The 19634-nt window shown below is 48.4% G+C and overlaps 1 protein-coding gene across 2 annotated transcripts in view; it reads right to left on the bottom strand.

Annotated features, from left to right (window-relative positions):
• The window catches only part of ITGB5 (integrin subunit beta 5), a 103857-nt gene extending 91774 nt beyond the window's left edge, over positions 1–12083 (bottom strand). The window contains exons 1-2 of one of the 2 annotated variants that reach the window (XM_080657370.1): positions 11652–12083; positions 1084–1169 (exon numbers count right to left, since the gene is read on the bottom strand). In XM_080657370.1, the coding sequence (XP_080513496.1) occupies positions 1084–1169; positions 11652–11721 (156 nt within the window). In that variant the 5' untranslated portion in view covers positions 11722–12083. The remainder of the gene's footprint in view (positions 1–1083; positions 1170–11651) is intronic. The other variant, XM_080657372.1, reaches the window with a different exon arrangement.
• Positions 12084–19634: the final 7551 nt, after the last annotated feature.

Here is a 19634-nt window from a genome sequence, read left to right on the forward strand (position 1 = left end):
CATCACTGATGTTTCTATCACCCTTTCCCTCTTCCTTCCTCTCTGAAATAAAAAAAACATGTATGTTTTTTAAAAAAGAGGCAGTGTAGCCCGCAGGAAAGAGCTGGGTTCAGAAATCCAAGAAGCCAGACTCAAACCCCAGCTTTGGAACATCATGTGGCCTTGAAAGAGATACTTTACCTCTCTGAGCCTCAGCTTTTCACCAATAAAATGGGTGTATTACCACCCACCCGGCAGAGCTGTTACGGTGATTAGAGAGTCTGTGTACAAAGTGTGAGGTATCTACTAGGGGGCCCCCTGTGATCCCTTTTAGCCATCGCAGGCTAAAGAACGCCCTGGACCTCTGAGGCTGCGTCAGGGCGAAGTGCCTGCCTGGCCTCCCTGCTGGGCACCACAAGCTGAACTGCAGAGGCTGAGCCGGTCCAAATGAAAAGTTTTCAGTTCTTTCAAAAAGTATCTTAATCGTGCACTAGTGCACGCAGGGCTTATGCCCACGGTTCTCACGACAGTTTGGAAAACTGACCCAGCATTTTCCTTTAGAAACAGATCACTTCCCAATTAGCCCATCAACCTTGATATTGGCATTGCTTTAGGATAGCAATCTGCTCAAACTGACTCTCCTCCCTATAGGGTTTGAAGAAACAGCAGCCATTATCTTTCAATAAAATCATTCTGTGAAGGCCAGTTCATGACATTCAAGTCATCCTCAAATAAGCCACATGACGATGAGCAGCACCCACCAACCTGTCACCCACCCAGGCATGTTTTGAAATACACTCGCTTCACAAGCTCAGGTCTCTGACTAAAGAGAAAAGGATACAAGAGTCATAATGGGTCCCCCACAAAAGGAGAGAAAGGCCTTGCTTCCCTAAAACAGAATTAAAACGGTCAACACTCTATCTAGAGACCCAATGTTATAAAAATGCCACTTTTCTCTGCTCATTGCCCTGGGAAAAGGAGGAAGAGACAGCTTGCAGAATCTGCACTCACTTTTTCTGTCCAATCAACTTGTGTGCTGTGACCCCCTCTGCGCCCCCAGAGCATTCCCTCCATTCTTTCTCCCCCCTTCCCCGGCCCACATACCTCTTTGGAGCACCAGGCACATTTGGGGTGGATTAGCAGACATTCTTCACAAGAGGTGGCACTTCCGCGAGTGCATTCATTGAGACCTTCAAAGCAAGATAAAGATGCACCAATCAGTTCCTGGCCATAATCGGCCATAATCCCTACGGATGAGGCCTTTGAATGGGCCGGGAGGAGGAGTCCCTTCCTTTATGAATGGGGAGCCTGGGTAAGGCTGCAGGGAGCAGGCCCCAGTGCTCAATGCAGGTTAAGGCTCATGGGCTGAAGCCAAACACTGGGATTTTGAAGCACCTACCAAAAGCATGCACACCTGTGTTAGCAACTCCCATTTCTTCTGCTGGACACACTTGGATTTCCACCCCTTCCCCATAACACAGCAGGTTATACATAACATAACATAACATAACATAACATAACATAACATAACATAACATATATCAGGCCCCTCTACACTTTCAGCCAAAATGACCCGAAGAAAATTTACAAAAAAGGAAATGAAAAAGAACAGATCAGTCTCCGTCAGGCCTAAGAAATGAAAATCCTAAATCGGTGGTACCACACCAAATCCACAGTGCACCAAAAGAAGCCAGCACAGCCCTTAAAGAAGAATGTAGCCCAGGAACAAAATGCTGGGTTAAGATAAAGGAAATCCATTAATTCAATATAGCTACTACTGGGTCAAATAAGACAAGCCATATCATCACCTCAGGTAATGAAAAGGCATTTGATCAAATTCAAAACCCATCTCCCCCTCCCCCCCACACACACACAAAAATAAAATCAGAAACTAAGATTAGAAGGAAATTTCTTTATTGTTGTAAAGTTACTTATTTCAAACCCAGGCCATCCCCCTCCCCCAATGGTGTTGAGTTTAAATCCATTGTTCCCTCCCCTCCCTCCACCCCACCCTCTGACCCACCCGCCCCCACCTCACAGCAGCACAGGTATCCTTGTGAAACCTCTCAGCCCTTTCTCTTCCTCCCTCTCTGAAACATCAGGCCAGATTTTTTTCTTGACCCAAAGCAGAACTTGATGGTTTTTCTCTGAATGAAAATGACTCTACTTGGTCCTAACAGACCCACTGGTCTCTCCTGGTCGTTGCCTAGAGGCACGATGGACGGAATAAGGAAAACCCAGCCATAGGAAGAAGGGCTCAGAAAGTCAAAAAGAGGAAAAGGGGAGAGGGGAAGAGAAAATACAGGGAAATAGAGATAGTTCCCTATCTCCACTAAGCACCAGAATAACTTTTATTTTAAGGCATCTGGAAGCTGGAGCATTTCCCTAATTTGCTCATTTTAATGCCCTGCTTCTCCTTTGTCGCTAGAAGTAAAAACACACAGGAACTGGGTGACACAGGAAGCTACACTGGGTCTCCCCAAGGGACACTGGAGGGATAGAATGGTAGCTGGCATAGGCGGGAGGAGAAACGGGCAGGACCTGAGTTGCTGGGAAGAAAGAAAGGGTGGCTTGAGGTGAAAACAATGGTTTCTACCAGCCACAGACCCCAGCCCTGAACCCTGGGTCCCTGTCCCCCTGCCATCATCCTGTAGGGACCCCTGCCTCCCAGCTACGGAGCTGGCATTGCTCAGACACCACCTCACTGCCAGGCCTGCGGCAGGGCCTCCTGGGTACAGCGCTGGGCGAAGAGCACACTTGCCCGGAGAGACAAGCTGGGACCAACCAGGGTGCACGACCTCATTTGAGCAGGGACCCCTCCCAGGTCCAAACACTGACCAAGGAAATCTTAGACCCCTGCCTGCTTCCTGCTCACAGTGACTTTCAAATGGGCACTTTCGCCTTTAAGAAAGAGAAGGTGTGCGGGATACACTTCAAAATGCCAGTTGCATTTTTTCAGTCCAATTCCCTTACCTGTCAGAAACTGCCACCTGAGGTGGGGGGGGGGGAGGGCAATCAAATCTAGAATGAAAGTGACTTTCCCCTGCTCTCCTCAGTTCGTCAAATACAAACTCAGGCCCTCGTGGCATACCACGTGCTTTGATGTATAAAACTATTTCCATGCAATCATGGAACTACAGAACCTTGGAGCTAAAACTGTTTTAAGATGAAGGAGTCAAGTCGCCTCATTTGATGGATGAAAACATGAAAAACAAGAGTGACTTGGAACCAGGAGCCCAGTCTACAAGGAGAGGTCAGAGAGGATGCTGGCCACCAAGTGCCCATGTGGGGACCTACCTGGTGGTCCGGCACCCTCCCAGACTCAACGCCACGTGACAGGGAGTCCCAGTGTCCTCTGGAAGAGATCTCCAGCAGGCCTTCGGTCAAAAAGACACTTGAGATCGAGTATCTCATTTATGTCTCTGCCCCAATCCACATAAATTCACAAACACCACTTCCTAATTACCAGGGCCTCATCACTGAGCTCTGGGAACTTGGGGCGTGGGGGGAATCTGGCTCAGGGGTCCTCGGTTCTGACCCAGATCAGACTGGGCTCTGGCTCTCTGCTTTGCCAGCCTAAGACCTTAAACATAACACAAAAAGAGGCTCAAATGTGACAGGCTGTAAAATATCTGTCATACTGCATTGCTAATTGTTTATAGTTTATTATTAACATTCACATGCAATAGTAAAGTAATTTTATTGCACTTGAAATTATTCCCCTAGAATTAGATTGCTGTTGGAACAAAAAAGTTTAAAAAAACCTGCACTGAGCATGCCACGCACGGGACTAGGGGATGCTAGAGGTACAGAGATGAGTAACCCAGGCCTGGGCCCCCAAGAGCTCACAGCCTGCCAGGTACCAGGCAGCAGACAGGCACTCTAGGCACCGACGGCAAAGGCTGTGTGCTGATACGTGTCATGGTGCCAGAGTTACTCCCTTTGGCATCTCTCCCCTCTCCACCTATTAATGTTTCAGACAGTTTGGATTTGGCTGGATGAGTCACTCGGCACCAACAGCACTGTGAAAGGAAGGAAGCAATGAATAAAAAGCTAAACAGCCGGAGTTCACAAATGTCAGAGTGTTGTGTCTAGGTCACGGAAATGTGCTAGCGGCACAGACAACGGCCACATCTTTCCTCAGTTGCTGTTCGTGTAGTGACTATTCCCAGCTCAACTTCAACTGCCTGCAGCACTTAATGTCTCTGAAGCCCGGGGTTTACTGCAAACCATAATCTAAAAATATGCTCTCCTTCCGAAACTCATTGACTCACCCCTCTCTTTCATCAATCATATCCAGGCGGCCACCATGTCCGGCTGATCATTCCTTCAAGATGTATGAAATGTTTCTTTCTTCCAATCCAGCCCTTCCTGCCCGCCCCCTCCACCCCACACAGTCCAAGCCAGGCCCTCTGCGGATTCCTGCAGCAGCCTCCTGGCTGGCCTCCCTCCCTTCTGCCTCTCCCCAGCACACGTCCAAGGTCAACACCTCCTGAAGCACATACCCAGCAGTTGAAGTTTCCTGATCCAAAACACTCAGTGGGATAGCAGGAGTGAGCACCAGGCTGGACGGCCCTACTGGCTGGGGGAGAGGAGAGCAACGCTATTGAGGTGGGTGGTGGGAAAAGCCTGATGAGCACGTGGGGTGTACGCTCTCCTTGGGAAGCACATGAACAGTAACCGACCATGACATTCGGAGCAGTGAATGTCTGTGCCATCACCTTCAAGATACAAGTGAGAAGCCAGGTCAGAGAAATACAGTCCTGAATTACACTGTAGTCACTGTTTTCAAGACAACAGAAAATAAAACATTTCATAATTCTTTTTTTTTTTTTTTTACTTTCTATTTTATAAAAAAAATATAATTTAATTGATTTCAGAGAGGAAGGGAGAGGGAGAGAGAGAGAGGAACATCAATGATGAGAGAGAATCTTGATCAGCTGCTTCCTACACACCCCCTACTGGGGATGGAGCCCACAACCTGGGCATGTGCGTGCCCTAGACTAGAATTGAACCTGGGACCCTTCAGTCCATAGGCCAACACTCTACCCACTGAGCCAAACCAGCCAGGGCACATTTCATTATTCTTGTTTAAAAAAGAAAAAATGTTAGTAAGGTACTGGCATGCTTCTCCCTATGACCTGAACTACATCTGCCACGTTTGTCCACACAACAGATCAATTATTCCCAGTACAGAACCTAGCAACTAAATGGTCATGGGGGGAAAAGGGATTTGAAGATGTTACTATCTATAATAATCTATAATAATAAAAGGGTAATATGCTAATTAGACCATTCGTCCTTCTGGATGATCTTCTGGACGAAGCCGAGGCTGCGAGGGAAGCCCGGGTCCCGGGTGCCTGCAGGCAGTGGAGGGAAGCTGGTGTTGGCAGCCGGGGGAAGGAAGGCCTACTCTTGCATGAATTTCGTGCATCAGGCCTCTAGTGAAATACTATAATATGCTCTAGGAAGGATCTATCTTAGTTCACATTTTAGACTGCCTTTTTGAACATCAGACATCAGCAGAACACCCAACAATGTGTCTAGGTCACAATGGAATACTTGCTACTTTTTTAAAAAATGTGCAATGCTCCCTATATACTAACTAGAGGCCCAATGCATGAAATTCATGCAAGAGTAGGCCTTCCTTCTCCCAGCTGCCGGCACTGGCTTCCCTCTGGCACCTGGGACCCAGCTTCCCTCCAGCCGCTGGCAGGCACCCAGGACTCAGGCTTCCCTTGCAGCCCAAGCTTCATCCAGAAGGTCGTCTGGAAGGTCGTCTGGAAGGACGTCTGGAAGGATGTCTGGTCTAATTAGCATATTATGCTTTTATTATTATGGATATAAAGCTTACTCTGATATACTGCTAAATTAAAAATAAAAGACTGAGCCTGCTGGGTGGCTCAGTCAGTTGGAGCGTCGTCCCGTACACCAAAAGTTGTGGGTTCAATTCCCAGTCAGGGCATATATTCACGTTGCAAGTTCAATCCTTGGTTGGGGCGTGAGTGGGATGCAATGACCAATGCCCCTCTCTCTCTCTCTCTCTCTCTCTCTCTCTCTCCCACACACACACTCCCCACCCCCTTCCTCTCTGTTTAAAATCAATAAAAACATAACCTCGGGTGAGGATTAAAAAATAAAAATAAATAAAAGGCAAGATGCAGACGTGTGTTTAGTGCTGCCTTTCAATAAGAGCGGGGGAGGCATATTTGTAACATATGTGCAGAAAGTACTCTGGATACATAAGAGACCTTGCAGGGACAATCTGGACAACTCAGTGTAGGTGGTGCCCTGGATGGGAAACTTTAACAGAAAAGGACATTCAGTAAAAGCTAAGGAATCTGAATAAGTATGGGCCTTAGTTAATAATAATATGTCAATGTGGTTCCTTAATTGTAACAAATGAACCATACTGATATAAGATGTTAATAACTGGCAAAACTGGAAGTGGGTATATGGGAACTGTCTGTACTATCTCCTCAATTTTCCTGTAACCTAAAACTGTTTTACATTTCTTTTTTTAAATACATTTTTATTGATTTCAGAGAGGCAGGGAGAGGGAGAGGGAGAGAGAGATAGAAACATCAATGATGAGAGAGAATCATTGGTCTGCTGCGGCCTGCATGCCCCCCACTGGGGATTGAGCCCACACCCAGGCATGTGCCCTTGACCGTAATCGAACCCTGGACCCTTCAGTCTACAGGCCAACGCTCTATCCACTGAGCCAAACCAGCTAGGGCTGTTTTACATTTCTTAAAAGTTAAAATTTTGGGTTTTTTTTTTTAATGCAACTGAAACCATGGAGTGGTTGTATCAGGAACCTATGGTAAGTAGACCAGGGCAGTTCACCTGGTAGCAGGTGAGACAGACCCCCTCCGGCCCCCGTATGTGCTATGAGCCAAGGGAAGGAAGGAGAGGCCAATTCTGCTCCACCAGAGGGTTGCAGAGAAGCCTCCACAGGGGAGGGGGCATTTGGGCTGGAACAAGGACTTGTTCTGCCACTTACTGGCTACCTGACCTTGAGCAAGTCATTTTACCTTCCCAGGCCTCAGCATCTTCATGCAAACAATTCAACTAAATGGTCTCTATCACAGATTCTGTTCCCCCCGCCCCGCAATCTTGACATTTAAATGGGTTCTCTCTCCCCCAGAATGTTTCTTCCTAATAAGCTACATGCAGAGTCCTGACCTCAAAACTGGTTGTAGAAGGCAGTGAAGAGGTAAGGATGAAACAAGCCTCACTACATACACACACACACACACACACACACACACACACACACACACAACACTAAGATTTGCTGCTCATCTGTGCATTCAACTAATCTCATTCAGACACAGTTCCAGGCACAGAGGACAGAGATGAATGAGACTGATAAAACTCCCTGCCTCACGGAGCTTATGTCCTGGATGGGGGATACCCCTGTTGTGGAAGATAGATAACAATAAGGTAAGCAAGTACATTAGCCAGCGATGAGAGCTAAGGAGAAAAATCAAGGAAGGAAAGGACATAGGAAGAAGGTGGGGCAGGAGGCTGAAGCTTTAGTCGGGCGTGGCTGAGCGGGAAACTACTGAGAAGAGGTAGAGGAAGCCCGCCTGCATCTCTGGGAGGAGAGTGTTCCAGGCGGAGGAAGGGCCTGCAGCGGGAGCAACGGAACCCTGGGCATCTCGCGGGAAACAGCCAGGAGGAGGCGCGTGCTGCTGGAGGGAAGTGTGTGAGGCGAAGTGGTAAGAAAAATAAAGTCATGGGAGTAGGGCAAGGGAGAGCTCACGGAGAGCCCAGCAGCACACCAGCAGACCTTTTGGAGGGCTTAAAGCCGAGTGGCATGATCTGAGTTAAGTTTTAGCAGGATCGCTCTGCGTCAGAGTGAAGAATAACTCGAGGGACAAGTGCAGAAGCTGGTCCCAGGTCTACAAGAGACAAGCAACCATGTCTGCAAAACTCTGGTGCAAGTGGTGTTGGGGGTAGGGGGTGAGGGTGAGGGAGAGGTGGGGGAGGGAATCCAGTAAGGAGCAGGCAGGCCACGCTACATACAGCCCCCACCAAACATCCGCCATAGGGGACGTGTCAAGGCCCGTCCTGGAGCAAACGTTTCATGGTGTGGCCCAGGAATCAAACCCTGCTTTCAACAGAAGCAAGAAGAGGCCTCAAACACAAATGGGCGCCTGTAAATAAAGTGTTCCTTTACATCTCTAAAGGCCATTAATCCCATTCCAACTGCAAAGAAAGAAAACAAACCATAGCTTTGGCTTCCAAAGGCCTGGGCCCCAGTCCAATGGAGATACCTGTGAAAAGAGCCCTACCCCATGACCCAGCCGCACACCAGCCCGAGAAAGGACACTGTTGTTTAAGTGCCGTGTAACTGTCCCACATTGCTGATAGCGTTAGCACTTCTCAGCATACGCCCGTGAACCAGTGAAGGAGAGAAGGTAGTTGCCAGGCAGGCACAAAGGGCCTTTTGCCAACTACTTAGATATTTTAATTCCCCGTTGCCTCAGCAGCTAAATAAGCATGGAGAACAAGCAGGCGAGGAATACTAATTAGAGCTAATTAGGCCCTGCCCTCTTCCGCTTCAATCCCCTTTATACAAAGCCCCCCAATTCAAGGATGATGGAGCTAGAATGTAAATACCTAGGGTAAACAGCACTCCACACACCAGGCCCCCATCTGCATTTCATTGTCCTGTCACTTCTAAACCTACATCTGATTACCTGAAGAGGGCCACCAACCCACAGGCAGATTCCAACACCCCCATCACAGACCAAGGAACATGGGGGTGGGGGGGAGGTGCTGCCACCAGCAGTCCTCTAAATAGACTAAAGGGCTCTTGTAGGGCTCAGAGCATTCTATTAGCAGGGCATCACTAAAAGGACATTTAAAAAGTCATAAACTATGATAGCAAACACGACTCTAGTCCTGCCGTAACAGCACATTCCCCACTCCTTAGGGAGCAAGGGCCTCACCCCAGAGAAACCCTCCCTTGGTTCTGTGGGGAGACGGGTCCCAGGGTCCTGTCCCGAGGCTCTTGGCCATGGGATAATTCGGAGAGCAGAGAAGATAAGCCTGGGATGGGGGGTTGTCAACCTCCCAGAGGCTTGTTTGAAACGAGCACCCTGAAAAGCCTGTTTCCAGCTGGATGAAGCACAGAGATGAAAGTGTGGTGAAAGCAATAGACGGCAACTTGGCTAATGGTCGAGGGACACCCTGGCAGGGGCCCTGAGAGCACCTCTTTCTTTCAATGGGTGAGGAAGGGTTTCCTTTCAAATCATGTTCCTACTAGTAGTAGCAAGAGAGAAACAAACTCCGGAGAAAGTACCTGCGGGGCTTCAAGGAAAAAAGAGGAAAACTGTTTCAAACTATGTTTGAAGTTGGCTCAGCACCACTGGGAAACCAGAACTCACCGGGAGTTGAGTCAGCCCCTTTGAACCTCGACAAGCTGCAGGGCATACGTAAGAGGGAGATGACCAGGTCTGGGGGCCAGCGATGGGCTTGCTCTGCCACCATTCTGCTGGCCCACCAGGAGCTGGCTGAGCTCCAAGGCAACGGCAGAAGGAAAAAGTAACCTGAAGGAGTTGGAAATATACCACCATGGCTCAGTGCTTTTTTCCCACGGAAGGTGCATCATGTAGGACAAAGGGCACTGAGGCTAAACAGACTTGAGGTCTTGCCCTAACTGGTTTGGCTCAGTGGACAGAGCGTTGGCCTGTGGACTGAAGGGTGCCAGGTTCGATTCCAGTCAAGGGCATGTACCTTGGTTGTGGGCACATCCCCAGTAGGGGGTGTGCAGGAGGCAGCTGATCGATGTTTCTCTCTCATTGATGTTTCTAACTATCCCTCGCCCTTCCTCTCTGTAAAAAATCAATAAAATATATATATATTTTTAAAAAAGAGTTGAGGTCTCTGGACAAGGAGGATGGGCAAGTCACCCGAAAAATGAAGATCATTGTAGGGACATGTATGAACTTCAAAAAACAAATCACAATGTAAATGAAAAATAATATACGGAAAGAATTGTTTGCAACTGGAAATATGAGTTTTTATTAGAATCACAGAAATGTCAAGCTGTAAGGGAACTTAGAGGTCGTTTCCTTTAGCAATTCCTAATTTTCGGAGTTCACAGAACATTAAGAACACAACAAAACAAAACGGGGGGGGGAGCAAAATTTATATAGGACTACCTGATTTTTTTTATTTTGTCAAAAATGAAAAACTACCCTCTGTTACCACTTTAAATCATTAAAAAAGTTTCCCACTACAAATAAAAAAGAATTTCAAATTAAAGGGCAGTCCTTATGAAGCAGGGGACTGATTGGCAAAGATACACTCCTGTGTGTGAGAGGCTACATCTTTTATTTTTTTATTTTTTGGCATTTCCCTGGGGACCCACGAAAACATCAGTGATGGGCACTGGTTGCCAGATGGGTGTTTGGAAGCTGCTGATCTATTCCAAGCTCTGGAGTGATTAGTGTCCCATAAAAGAAACCCAGCTACAGTACTGAGTTTGAATTAGGCCTGAAGAAGGTTTTTGTTTGCCCAGACCCCTCCTGCGCTCTCACTGAAACCTCCACTGCCTTCATGTAAATGAGACGCGGTGGAGAGGGCGGTGCAGCCTCCCTCCGCAGCCAGGCAATTGGCTCACAAGAGCCACTAAGTACATAGGCCTTTAAAGTGAATGGCGCACCCCAACACGCTTATTTCCTACGGGGAAAGAGAGAGTTTGGGGCTTCCTGCTCTTTTTTGGAGGGGTCAGGGGTAGCTCCTCTGCCTCGAAACCCCAGCACCCAACTGAGCATCCTTTCTCTGGGACCTCCTAACTGCCACGTCCAGCACTCTCCCAACTCGAAAAAACTTAAAGCAGGTAACACACTGCAGCCAGCCCTTGGCAGTGTGGCGCTAACGCAATCTCTCACACACACACCCTGCCCTCCGCTCCAGAATCCTCCGGAGTTAGGGGGTGTGAGGCACGGAGCACGTTTGTAATCGCGGCATAAAGTAAGGCAGAGGAATCAGATCGGGAAGTCCCAGGGGCGGCTGGGGCTTGGGACGCGGCTCTCCCCTTGGGTTTGCGGTTTCTTGGGGGAGAAGCAGAGGGACTACATCGCTAAAGGAAGGCGCCAGGCTGGCCTGGGCGCAGTGAAACTCTCGGATCCGCTATTGGGCCCTGAGCACCCGCAGTCCCAGGAGACGAGCCCTCCGGGGTAGCCGTGGCTCCCCACTTTGGCTCCAGCTAACGCTCCGGGTCTCGCACCTCCAAGTATCCTTCGCCGTCCGGGGACGGGGCACCGGCGACATCACTTGACGCCTCGAAGAAGCCCGCCGGCCCCCGGCCGGCCACAAGGGCCGCTTTGTGCCAGGGAGTGCAGTCCCGGCCCCAACTAGGGCCGGCGCGGGCGCTGGCGAACTGGGTCGGGCAAGGCTGTTTACACAGGAAGGGAAGGCTCCAGCTCAGCCAGGAGAGGACCGGCGGCCGACGACAGCCCGGCGAGACAGCGGGTGGCGCACGCAGTTCTTAAACCCCCACCGGGCCGAACCGCTGCGGATCGCCCACCTGGGAGGGCTCAGAGGCGCTTTCCACCCTCAGGCACCGCCTCCCGCCCCAGCCCCGCCAAGACGCCTGCGGGAGGCTCAGTGAGCAACAAAGTTTCTTTCCGCAAGCGGGCGGAGCGGCTTACCTGGGAGCCTGGGCACCAGGGTGCAGAGCCCGAGGAGGCAGGCGTACAGGGGCGCCGGGGCCCGCGGCATGGTGGGGGCGCGCGTCCGGGGCTGCTGCGCGGGGGCCGAGGGCAGGGGGCCGCAGCCGCATGCCCGGCGCGCAGCCGGGACTCACAGCGCCCGAGGCCGGGCGGGAGTCGGCGGCCGCTGCGCTGGCCCGCGCCCCGCCGCCACCATCCCTCCCGCAGCGCCCGCAGCGGAGTCCCGGGCAGCCGCTGCCCTGGCTCGCCGGCTGGGACGCCTGGGGTGTCGGCGATCCGGACGGCCCTGCGGGCGGCCTCGGGCAGGGGAGGGGCTGTCTCCGCGCTGTGGCCGCAACTTGGGCTCCGGGACGCGCCCCGCGCAGAGGCTCCCCCGCGCGCCGCACACTCCGTTCTTCGCCTCCGCCCCTCCCCGCCCTCCCTCCGGCCCGCCGGGCTCCACTTTCCTCCCCTCTTTTCTCCTCCCCTTCTCTCCCATTCCAGGCCCCCGCCCGGCTGCCACACGGTCAGCTTACGGCGGGGCGGGGCGAGTTCCCTGCCTGGCCAGCTCCGCCCCCGCGCGGGGACCGGCCCGGGACGCCAGGCGCCGGGCGGCCAGGTGGGAGTCCCTTCCGGCGCACTCGGGCGGGGGGCTCTAAACAGCTGGGTGGGGTCTGGCTAGGCTTTCTGGTCGCTTCCGCAGGGGGCGGGGCACTCTCGGCCGGGCGAGCCGAGGTTACCTGGGGTGGCTAGTCTTCGGAAGGGAAGGCAGGACGGTGGGATCGTGCCTCCATCCCCGCGCTCGCCAGAGGAGGACCAAGGCGTCCGCGCGAGTAACAGCGAGGCGACGAGCTTGATGGAGAAGGGAGGGCACGTGCGTGGAGCCCACTTTTTCCTCATTAACATCTTGCCCCTTTCGAGGATTCGCGCCTGGCCGATGTTCTGTGTTTTATCTCAGTACACTAGTGGGTTCCGTGAAGCCAAACTGATAAACTCAAAAAACGGCTGCTCAGTCGAAATTTCAGCTTATCATCTGATTTGGTTCTGAAACTGCCGGTGGAGGGCTGGGTTTGCGCGTGCGGAGGACCAAGTGGGCTTGAGCTGCACTGATGAATGGGTTCAGTCTGGAAAGGTAGAAGAAAACAGCACGCTGCTGTACTAAATACTTCACCATGTTAACTCATATAATCCTCCTGGCAACCCTGCTGTTATCCGGATGAGAAAATGAAGACACAGTTTAACTTGCTAGAAGTGACAGGGATGGGATGCCTGGTCCAAAAGTTCAGAATGCTTTGACTAAAAACAGCCGCAGTAAGGAGGCAAGAGCAGTGTGACCTGGCCTTTGCAGGTCAGGAACCAGTTGGACAGATGGCTCCCAGGGGCCAGGCAGGGGATATTTCTAGCTGCCCAGACTAGGGAGTTTGGAGTTCAATCTTTACGTGTGCTCCACACCCTCCGCCCCTCTACACACACACACACACACACACACACACACACTACCAAAGTGGTGCCCCCATGCCAGAGAAAGTAAACTTATTCTTACAGTATACTGTGCCTAGAAGCAAAACTCCAGGTTGCCCTGAAGGACAGTGTTTCGTCCTTTACCGGCATGCAAATATCATTTATTCTATATCTATAGCATCTTGTTTGCTCTGGTGTAAAAGTCATGCTTGTCTTCAAACATTTGCCGGTAAGATTGGTGCTGCAGAGGCTGCCCCGGGTGTATCTTGGGGTTTCTGCCGCAGGAGAGTGGCCTTGGGCTCTCTTACCCAACCTTGAGAGGCAATGCAATGCTTATAAAGCATGGGGAGCTAGCAAAAGCGTTTGAACTGGGAGGTGTTGCTTGCCAGGTGGTGATTTTAAAAGATTTGCCTGGCAGGGTTTGTAAAGGACAGATTAAGTGGAAGAAAGTTAAGGCTCATAAACTGGGTAAATAGTGCATTAAACATAATAATAACTTTCATTTATCAAGCATCCTCGAAGTTTAGGCCCTGTGGTGTCTGTGCATCACCTTCCCCACCCTAACACCGTGTGCCACTGTTCAGACCAACACAGAGCCCCATTCACCTGCCTGCATTGGGAAGAGCTGCAATCAAATATGCCCCTGGTCCTGCCCCACCTGGAGGTTTCCAACCTGCCCAGGCCTGCCGTAAGCCAATGAATCCCCAGTGATGACAACATTCTTCCGTGCTCCATTATCTCAGAACCAGTTTGGAGATGCCTTTACTAATTCCTCTGAGGCATTTGCTTTCTGGTTTGCAGCTTTTTTCCTGTCCAAGAACCCTTTATTCTTTTTTTTTATTAAGCCGGAGGATGAAAGTACCCTTCAAATGCTTTGACTTTCTCAAATCAGCAAAGTCCAGGTGTGCTAACAGCCCCCTCAGGAGGGAGATGAGACAGTACTTCCCACCGTCACTGGACCAGTTTCCTTTGTGGTGTCCTGGGAACATCCCAATTCTGATCATTGCTGAGCTTCTGGGCCCAATGGAAGCTGCTGGTTGGATTGGGTTTGACTCTTGAGGTTTGGGCATGGATAATCCAGAGAAACTTTGTTTCTTCTTAATTTTAAAATGTTAGCTTCTCAACAAGTGAAACAACTGCCATATGATCCAGCAGCTCCAGTTCTAGTATATACCCAAAAGAATTGAAACAGACCCAAACAGATATTTGTACACCTGTGTACACGGCATTATTCACAAAAGGTGGACGCAACTTAAATGTCTATCAAGAGGTGAGTGGATAAACAAATTGTAGTATCTATATAAAATGGTTATAATCCAGCCTTAAAAAGGAATTGAATTCTGACATGTGCTATAACATGGGTAAACCTTGAAAACATTGTGCTAAGTGAAATAAGCAAGATGCAGAAGGACAAATATATCATTCTACATATGAGTGTACCTAGAATAGACAAATTCATAGAATTAAAGTATAATGGAGGACCAGAGGCTGTAGAGAGGCAGAATGGGGAGTTATTAATTAACTAGGGGCTCAGTGCATGAATTCGTGCACCTTGAAAGGAAAGGAAATGTGGGTTGTGAGGCTGAGGTGGGCACAGGGGCAGGTCTCTGCCCATCCTCTGTGCCCCTGCCCGGCCCCTCCCGCCACACCCCCCCACCCCCAGTTGCCTGTCTGCCCGCTGCCCCGCTCCCGCCGCCACCACTCCCATGCACTGATGGCGCAGAGCGATTGGGGCCGGGGCCAGCAGTGAGTGCAAACGGCAGCTGCTGCCCTGATTGCCCCGCAGGACCAGGGGAAGGTAGAGAAGCCCTCAGGGGCGATCGGGGCCAGCAGCCACTGCTCACATCTGCTGATGGTGCTGAGCGATCGGGACCGACACCAGGCACTGTCAACGGGTGCGAGCGGCAGCTCTGACGCCCACTGTGGCTGATACCCACCACGTTCCGTGCACGCCCCTGGTGGTCAGCACACGTCATAGCGACCGGTTGTTTGGTTGTTCAGTTGTTCTGCTGTTTGGTCTATTTGCATATTAGCCTTTTATTATATAGGATGGGTATAGAATTTCTATTTGAGATAATGAAAAGAGTTCTGGAAATGAATCATAGTGATTGTTGTACAATATTGAGTTAATACCACTAAACTTAAAAATTACTAAAATTGTAAATTTTATGTTATGTATATTTTACCATAATTTTAAAAAAATACTGACAATCAGATTAGTAAAAAATTTTCTATTTCACAATTCAGTTTTAATGTTAACTCACCACTCCCACAGTGATTTGTCATATTGTTCAATTCAGTTTATAATCCAGGTCAAGAATATTTTACTGATACATGGTTGTAATTTAATATGCAGGAGGGGGGATATTAGAGAGGGGAAAAGACCACAACCCTACAATATTCACCTTACTTTAGGTAATATGCTTAATTGACTCTGCTTTTAATAGTTATGTCTGCAATTTGTCACAGTGCAAGAAATGAATGGCCCTGGTGACAGAATATTACAAAGTTCTTTTGCAGCGATGTATTTTTCTTCAACTTTTTATTTTTAAAATGTCAAATTATATTCCTTTTTATAGGAAAATGTCCTTTACAGGTTTTTCTCCCCCTGTGTACCATGGTCCTGGTTAGGAAAAAATAATCCCCATTTCAGCTCTCACAGTTTACAGCCTGCACAGACTGCCAAGGACAGGCCTAATGGCAACATCCCGGGGACAGGTGAACAGGGGGATGGGCAGAGGACAAGCCTCGTGCCAGTTTGGTGAAATAGCCTATTATGTTAACTGGCAGGTAGAAGACCCCTCAGTAATTCTTGTTTGCTTATTTAGGGTTAAGCATCACATTGTGGTTATGCCAGGCCTGAGTGGGAGGAGTTTCACATCGAGAGGGGGGAATAAAAAGCAGGTCTTGACAGATATCTTCAACAATAGGGAAAGGTGTTTCTGTTTGTTGTTGTTGCTTTTAATGCCAAATGTAGCTATGAGTCATAGAAATGTCAGATTTCCCTGAAGTTAAGAAGCATTTTAAACTTATTAAGGAGGCATACCCTTCGCAAATAATTCATGTGTTTTCAACCTCCCCACTCATATAATTATCAATTCTGAAAGTGTTCATTAGTTATATCTTTCTGAGAATAATTTTCTTTAAGATTACATATTCCAGATGGAATGTATGTTTTCCATATCTCATGAACAGAAATATTTTAAACAATATTCATTAATAAAATTACAGTAAGAATGTGATATTTTTCAATTAATTTTGGCATGTTGTGCTTTCTTTTTAGAAATTTTTTCTTTTAAAATTCTCTTAGGGCTTAGACCCAGAAGAGACTGCTGAAGTCTTTATCTAAATGCTTCTTTTTGCTCTAGCAAAGTCATCACAATCTGTTTTTCTGTTCCTAGAAGTTATGCATACCACAAACCACCTAAGGGCATAGATTCTTGTCCAGTTATTTCAATAAAAAGTACAATGAATGGCCTGCCAGGCGTGGCTCAATGGTTGAGAGTCAACCCATGAACCAGGAGGTCTTGGTTTGATTCCTGGTCAGAGCACATGCCCAGGTTGTAGGCTTGACCCCCAGTAGAGGGCATGCAGGAGGCAGCCAACTGATGATTCTCTCTCTTCATTGATTCTCATTCTCTCTCTCTCTCAATCTCTCTCTCTCCCTCCCTCCCTCCCTCCCTCCCTCTCTCTCTCCCTCTCCTTTCCTTTCTCTGAAATAAAAAAAAGCAACCAATGAATGTGTAAATAAGTGGAGCAAAAAGTCAATGTCTCTCTCTCTCTCAAATCAATAAAACTTAGAAAAAAATAAAAAGAAATTGCCTCAACTGGTTTGGCTCAGTGGACAGAGCATTGGCCTGCGGACTGAAGGGTCCTAGGTTCAATTCCAGTCAAGGGCATGTACCTCCGTTGCAGGCTTGATCTCTGGCACCGGTTGGGGCATGTGCGGGAAACAACCAATCAATGTCTCTCTCTCACATCAATGTTTCTATCTCGACCACCTCCCACTGTCTCTAAAAATAATAAATAGAAAATAAAAAGAAGTAAAATTAGTTTTTTTAAAAAGTACAATGAATGAATACAAGTACACACACACACACACACACACACACACACACACACACACACACACTTTGTAATTAATCATGGCTGGATACTTCCAGAGTAAATGCTAAGGGAAAAAATGGGTGAGGAGGGAATGAGGAAGGGACACAGAACAGGTACTGTCCATGCAAATGTGGCCTGAGGAGAAATGTCACAGAATGGGAGGATGGGACAGAGGGCAGGGAACATCACAGACACCCAGATCTCTGAAGACTAGAAGGGAGAAGCCAGTCACTTGGGAACGCTTTTGGAAGCTGAGCCAGCATTCTGCCTTGACTACCTAAATAACCACTGCGTTTTTTCTCCTCCTTTTCTCACCTACACTCCATTTCCTTCCTTGCCACCCGCCTCTTCTTTCTTGCCTCTCTCCTCTGCCTTGTCTTAGGTCTATCAGTGGCCCTTAAAATGATGCTTAGCTAGGAGTTCGGCAGCATTTCAAAAGGTGAGACAAGCTTCTGACCCCTATTCCTTCCTAGGGACCCTGGTTGTGGGTAGGATGGGGGAGTGGAAGCTGAGCATCTGCTCAAGGATTGAGTCTGCAAGAAGCTATCAGCCACCCACCTGGGACCCAACTTTGCCCTGTGTGCAGAGCCTGCTGCCCCTTTTGTAGAATATAGCTCTTCCTACTGTGTGTGTGTGTGTGTGTGTGTGTGTGTGTGTGTGTGTGTGTGTGTGTTTTATGCTCACCTGAGGATATTTTTCCATTGATTGTTAGAGTGGAAGAGAGAGGGAAAAACAGAAATATTGATGTCAGAGAAACACATCAATTGATTGCCTCCTACATGCACCCTGACCAGGGACTAGCCCAGGGAGGAACCTGCAATCAACGTTATGTGCCCTTGACCGGAATAGAACCCAGGAACCTTTGATCCACAGGCTGATGCTCTATCCACTGAGCAAAACCAGATAGGGCTAACTCTTCATACTTAATTGCTGGAATAAAACTAGAAATCTGGATTCGGAGTTTCAGTCCTCAATGCCATCAACGAATTGAACAACCACAAAACTGCCTACCCCTCTGTAGACTTCAGTTTGCTTATTTAGAAATCAAAGGATCTGGATCATGCAGGAGCTGGCTCTATAATTACTAGCTATGAAGTCAAATGTTTGGCAGTTGGCAGCAGGTTCTGGTTTATATAACCTGTTCTACCAACTTAAAAATGTCCTTCAAAAAGTCACTGCCCTTTCACAGAGGATGTAATGCTTTTTAAAAAACATGTTCTCTCTGGGAAGACTGTGAGGGTCTGCCTTGAGAGTTCACTCTGAAAATGATCACATCACCTTTTTAAATGATGCTCCAAGGATCCTCCATCAATTCCCTAGTTAACCTACTCCGATTATTTAACCATAAGTCACAGAAAATTCTTCATTCCATGTAGCCCAAGCTCATTCTTTGATAGTTTCCTCTTCTCCTGGCTTGAGCGGAGATAGGTCACTGTCCCCTCCAACACTTCAGAGACCGTAAAATAAAACATGATGCCTGCTGTGCCTGCCAGAGTTCTTCCTAAGTTCAACTAAACACTCAGACCCAGAAGCCTTCCAGAAGCCAGACTTGGCTTTAGTCAACTCAAAACAACATAAGGAGGAGCCGCAGCTGGCCAGCATGGCAGCATTAAGAGTTCATCTCACCAGAGCTCTGGGCTCAGTCTGGCACAGCATTCAGCTCAGGTGTGTGTTGATCCATGTTGCTCAGGTGGTGTAAGAGCCTTGCAGGCTGAGAGGCCATTATATTTCAGAATGCATCCATGGATATAGTTTTCAGGTTCCTGACAAAAGACAGGCACAGTTCAAAAGTAACCATACTCAGGCCCAGAGGAGGGTGCTCAGCTAGGTATGTATAGTTCATGGAAACCAATGCCATAAAACATACCTTATTCTCCCCATTTGGACATTGGTGCTCAGAGAAGTGGTAATAACTGATAGAGCCAACATGTCCTGACTTTAAGCTCCATTGTTATTTCTATCATAGCTGCCTCATTTTGGATGGAATTTTTTATCTTCACTGTGGCTATGAAATACTCAACATAATTTGAGTAGATTTAAAAGAAGTATAATTTGAACAAATAATAACTGAAAACTTCCCAAACCAAGTGAAGGAAAAAGACACCCAAGACTAGGAAGTACAAAGAGTCCCAAACAAGATGAACCTGAAGAGGCCCATACCAAGTCACATTATTATCAAAATGGCAAAGAGAATCTTAAAAGCAGCAAAAGAAAGACAGTTAGTTACCTACAAGGAAGCTCCCATAAGACTGTCAGCTGATTTCTCAACAGAAATTTTTCAGGCCAGAAAGGATTGGCATGAAATATTCAAAGTGATGAAAAGCAAGGACATACAACCAAGACTACTGTACCCAGCAAGTATATCATTTAAAATTGAAGAAGAAGCCCTGACTGGTTTGGCTCAGTGGATAGAGT

This window comes from Plecotus auritus, assembly GCF_963455305.1.
Source record: "Plecotus auritus genome assembly, chromosome: 2".
NCBI lineage: Eukaryota > Metazoa > Chordata > Mammalia > Chiroptera > Vespertilionidae > Plecotus > Plecotus auritus.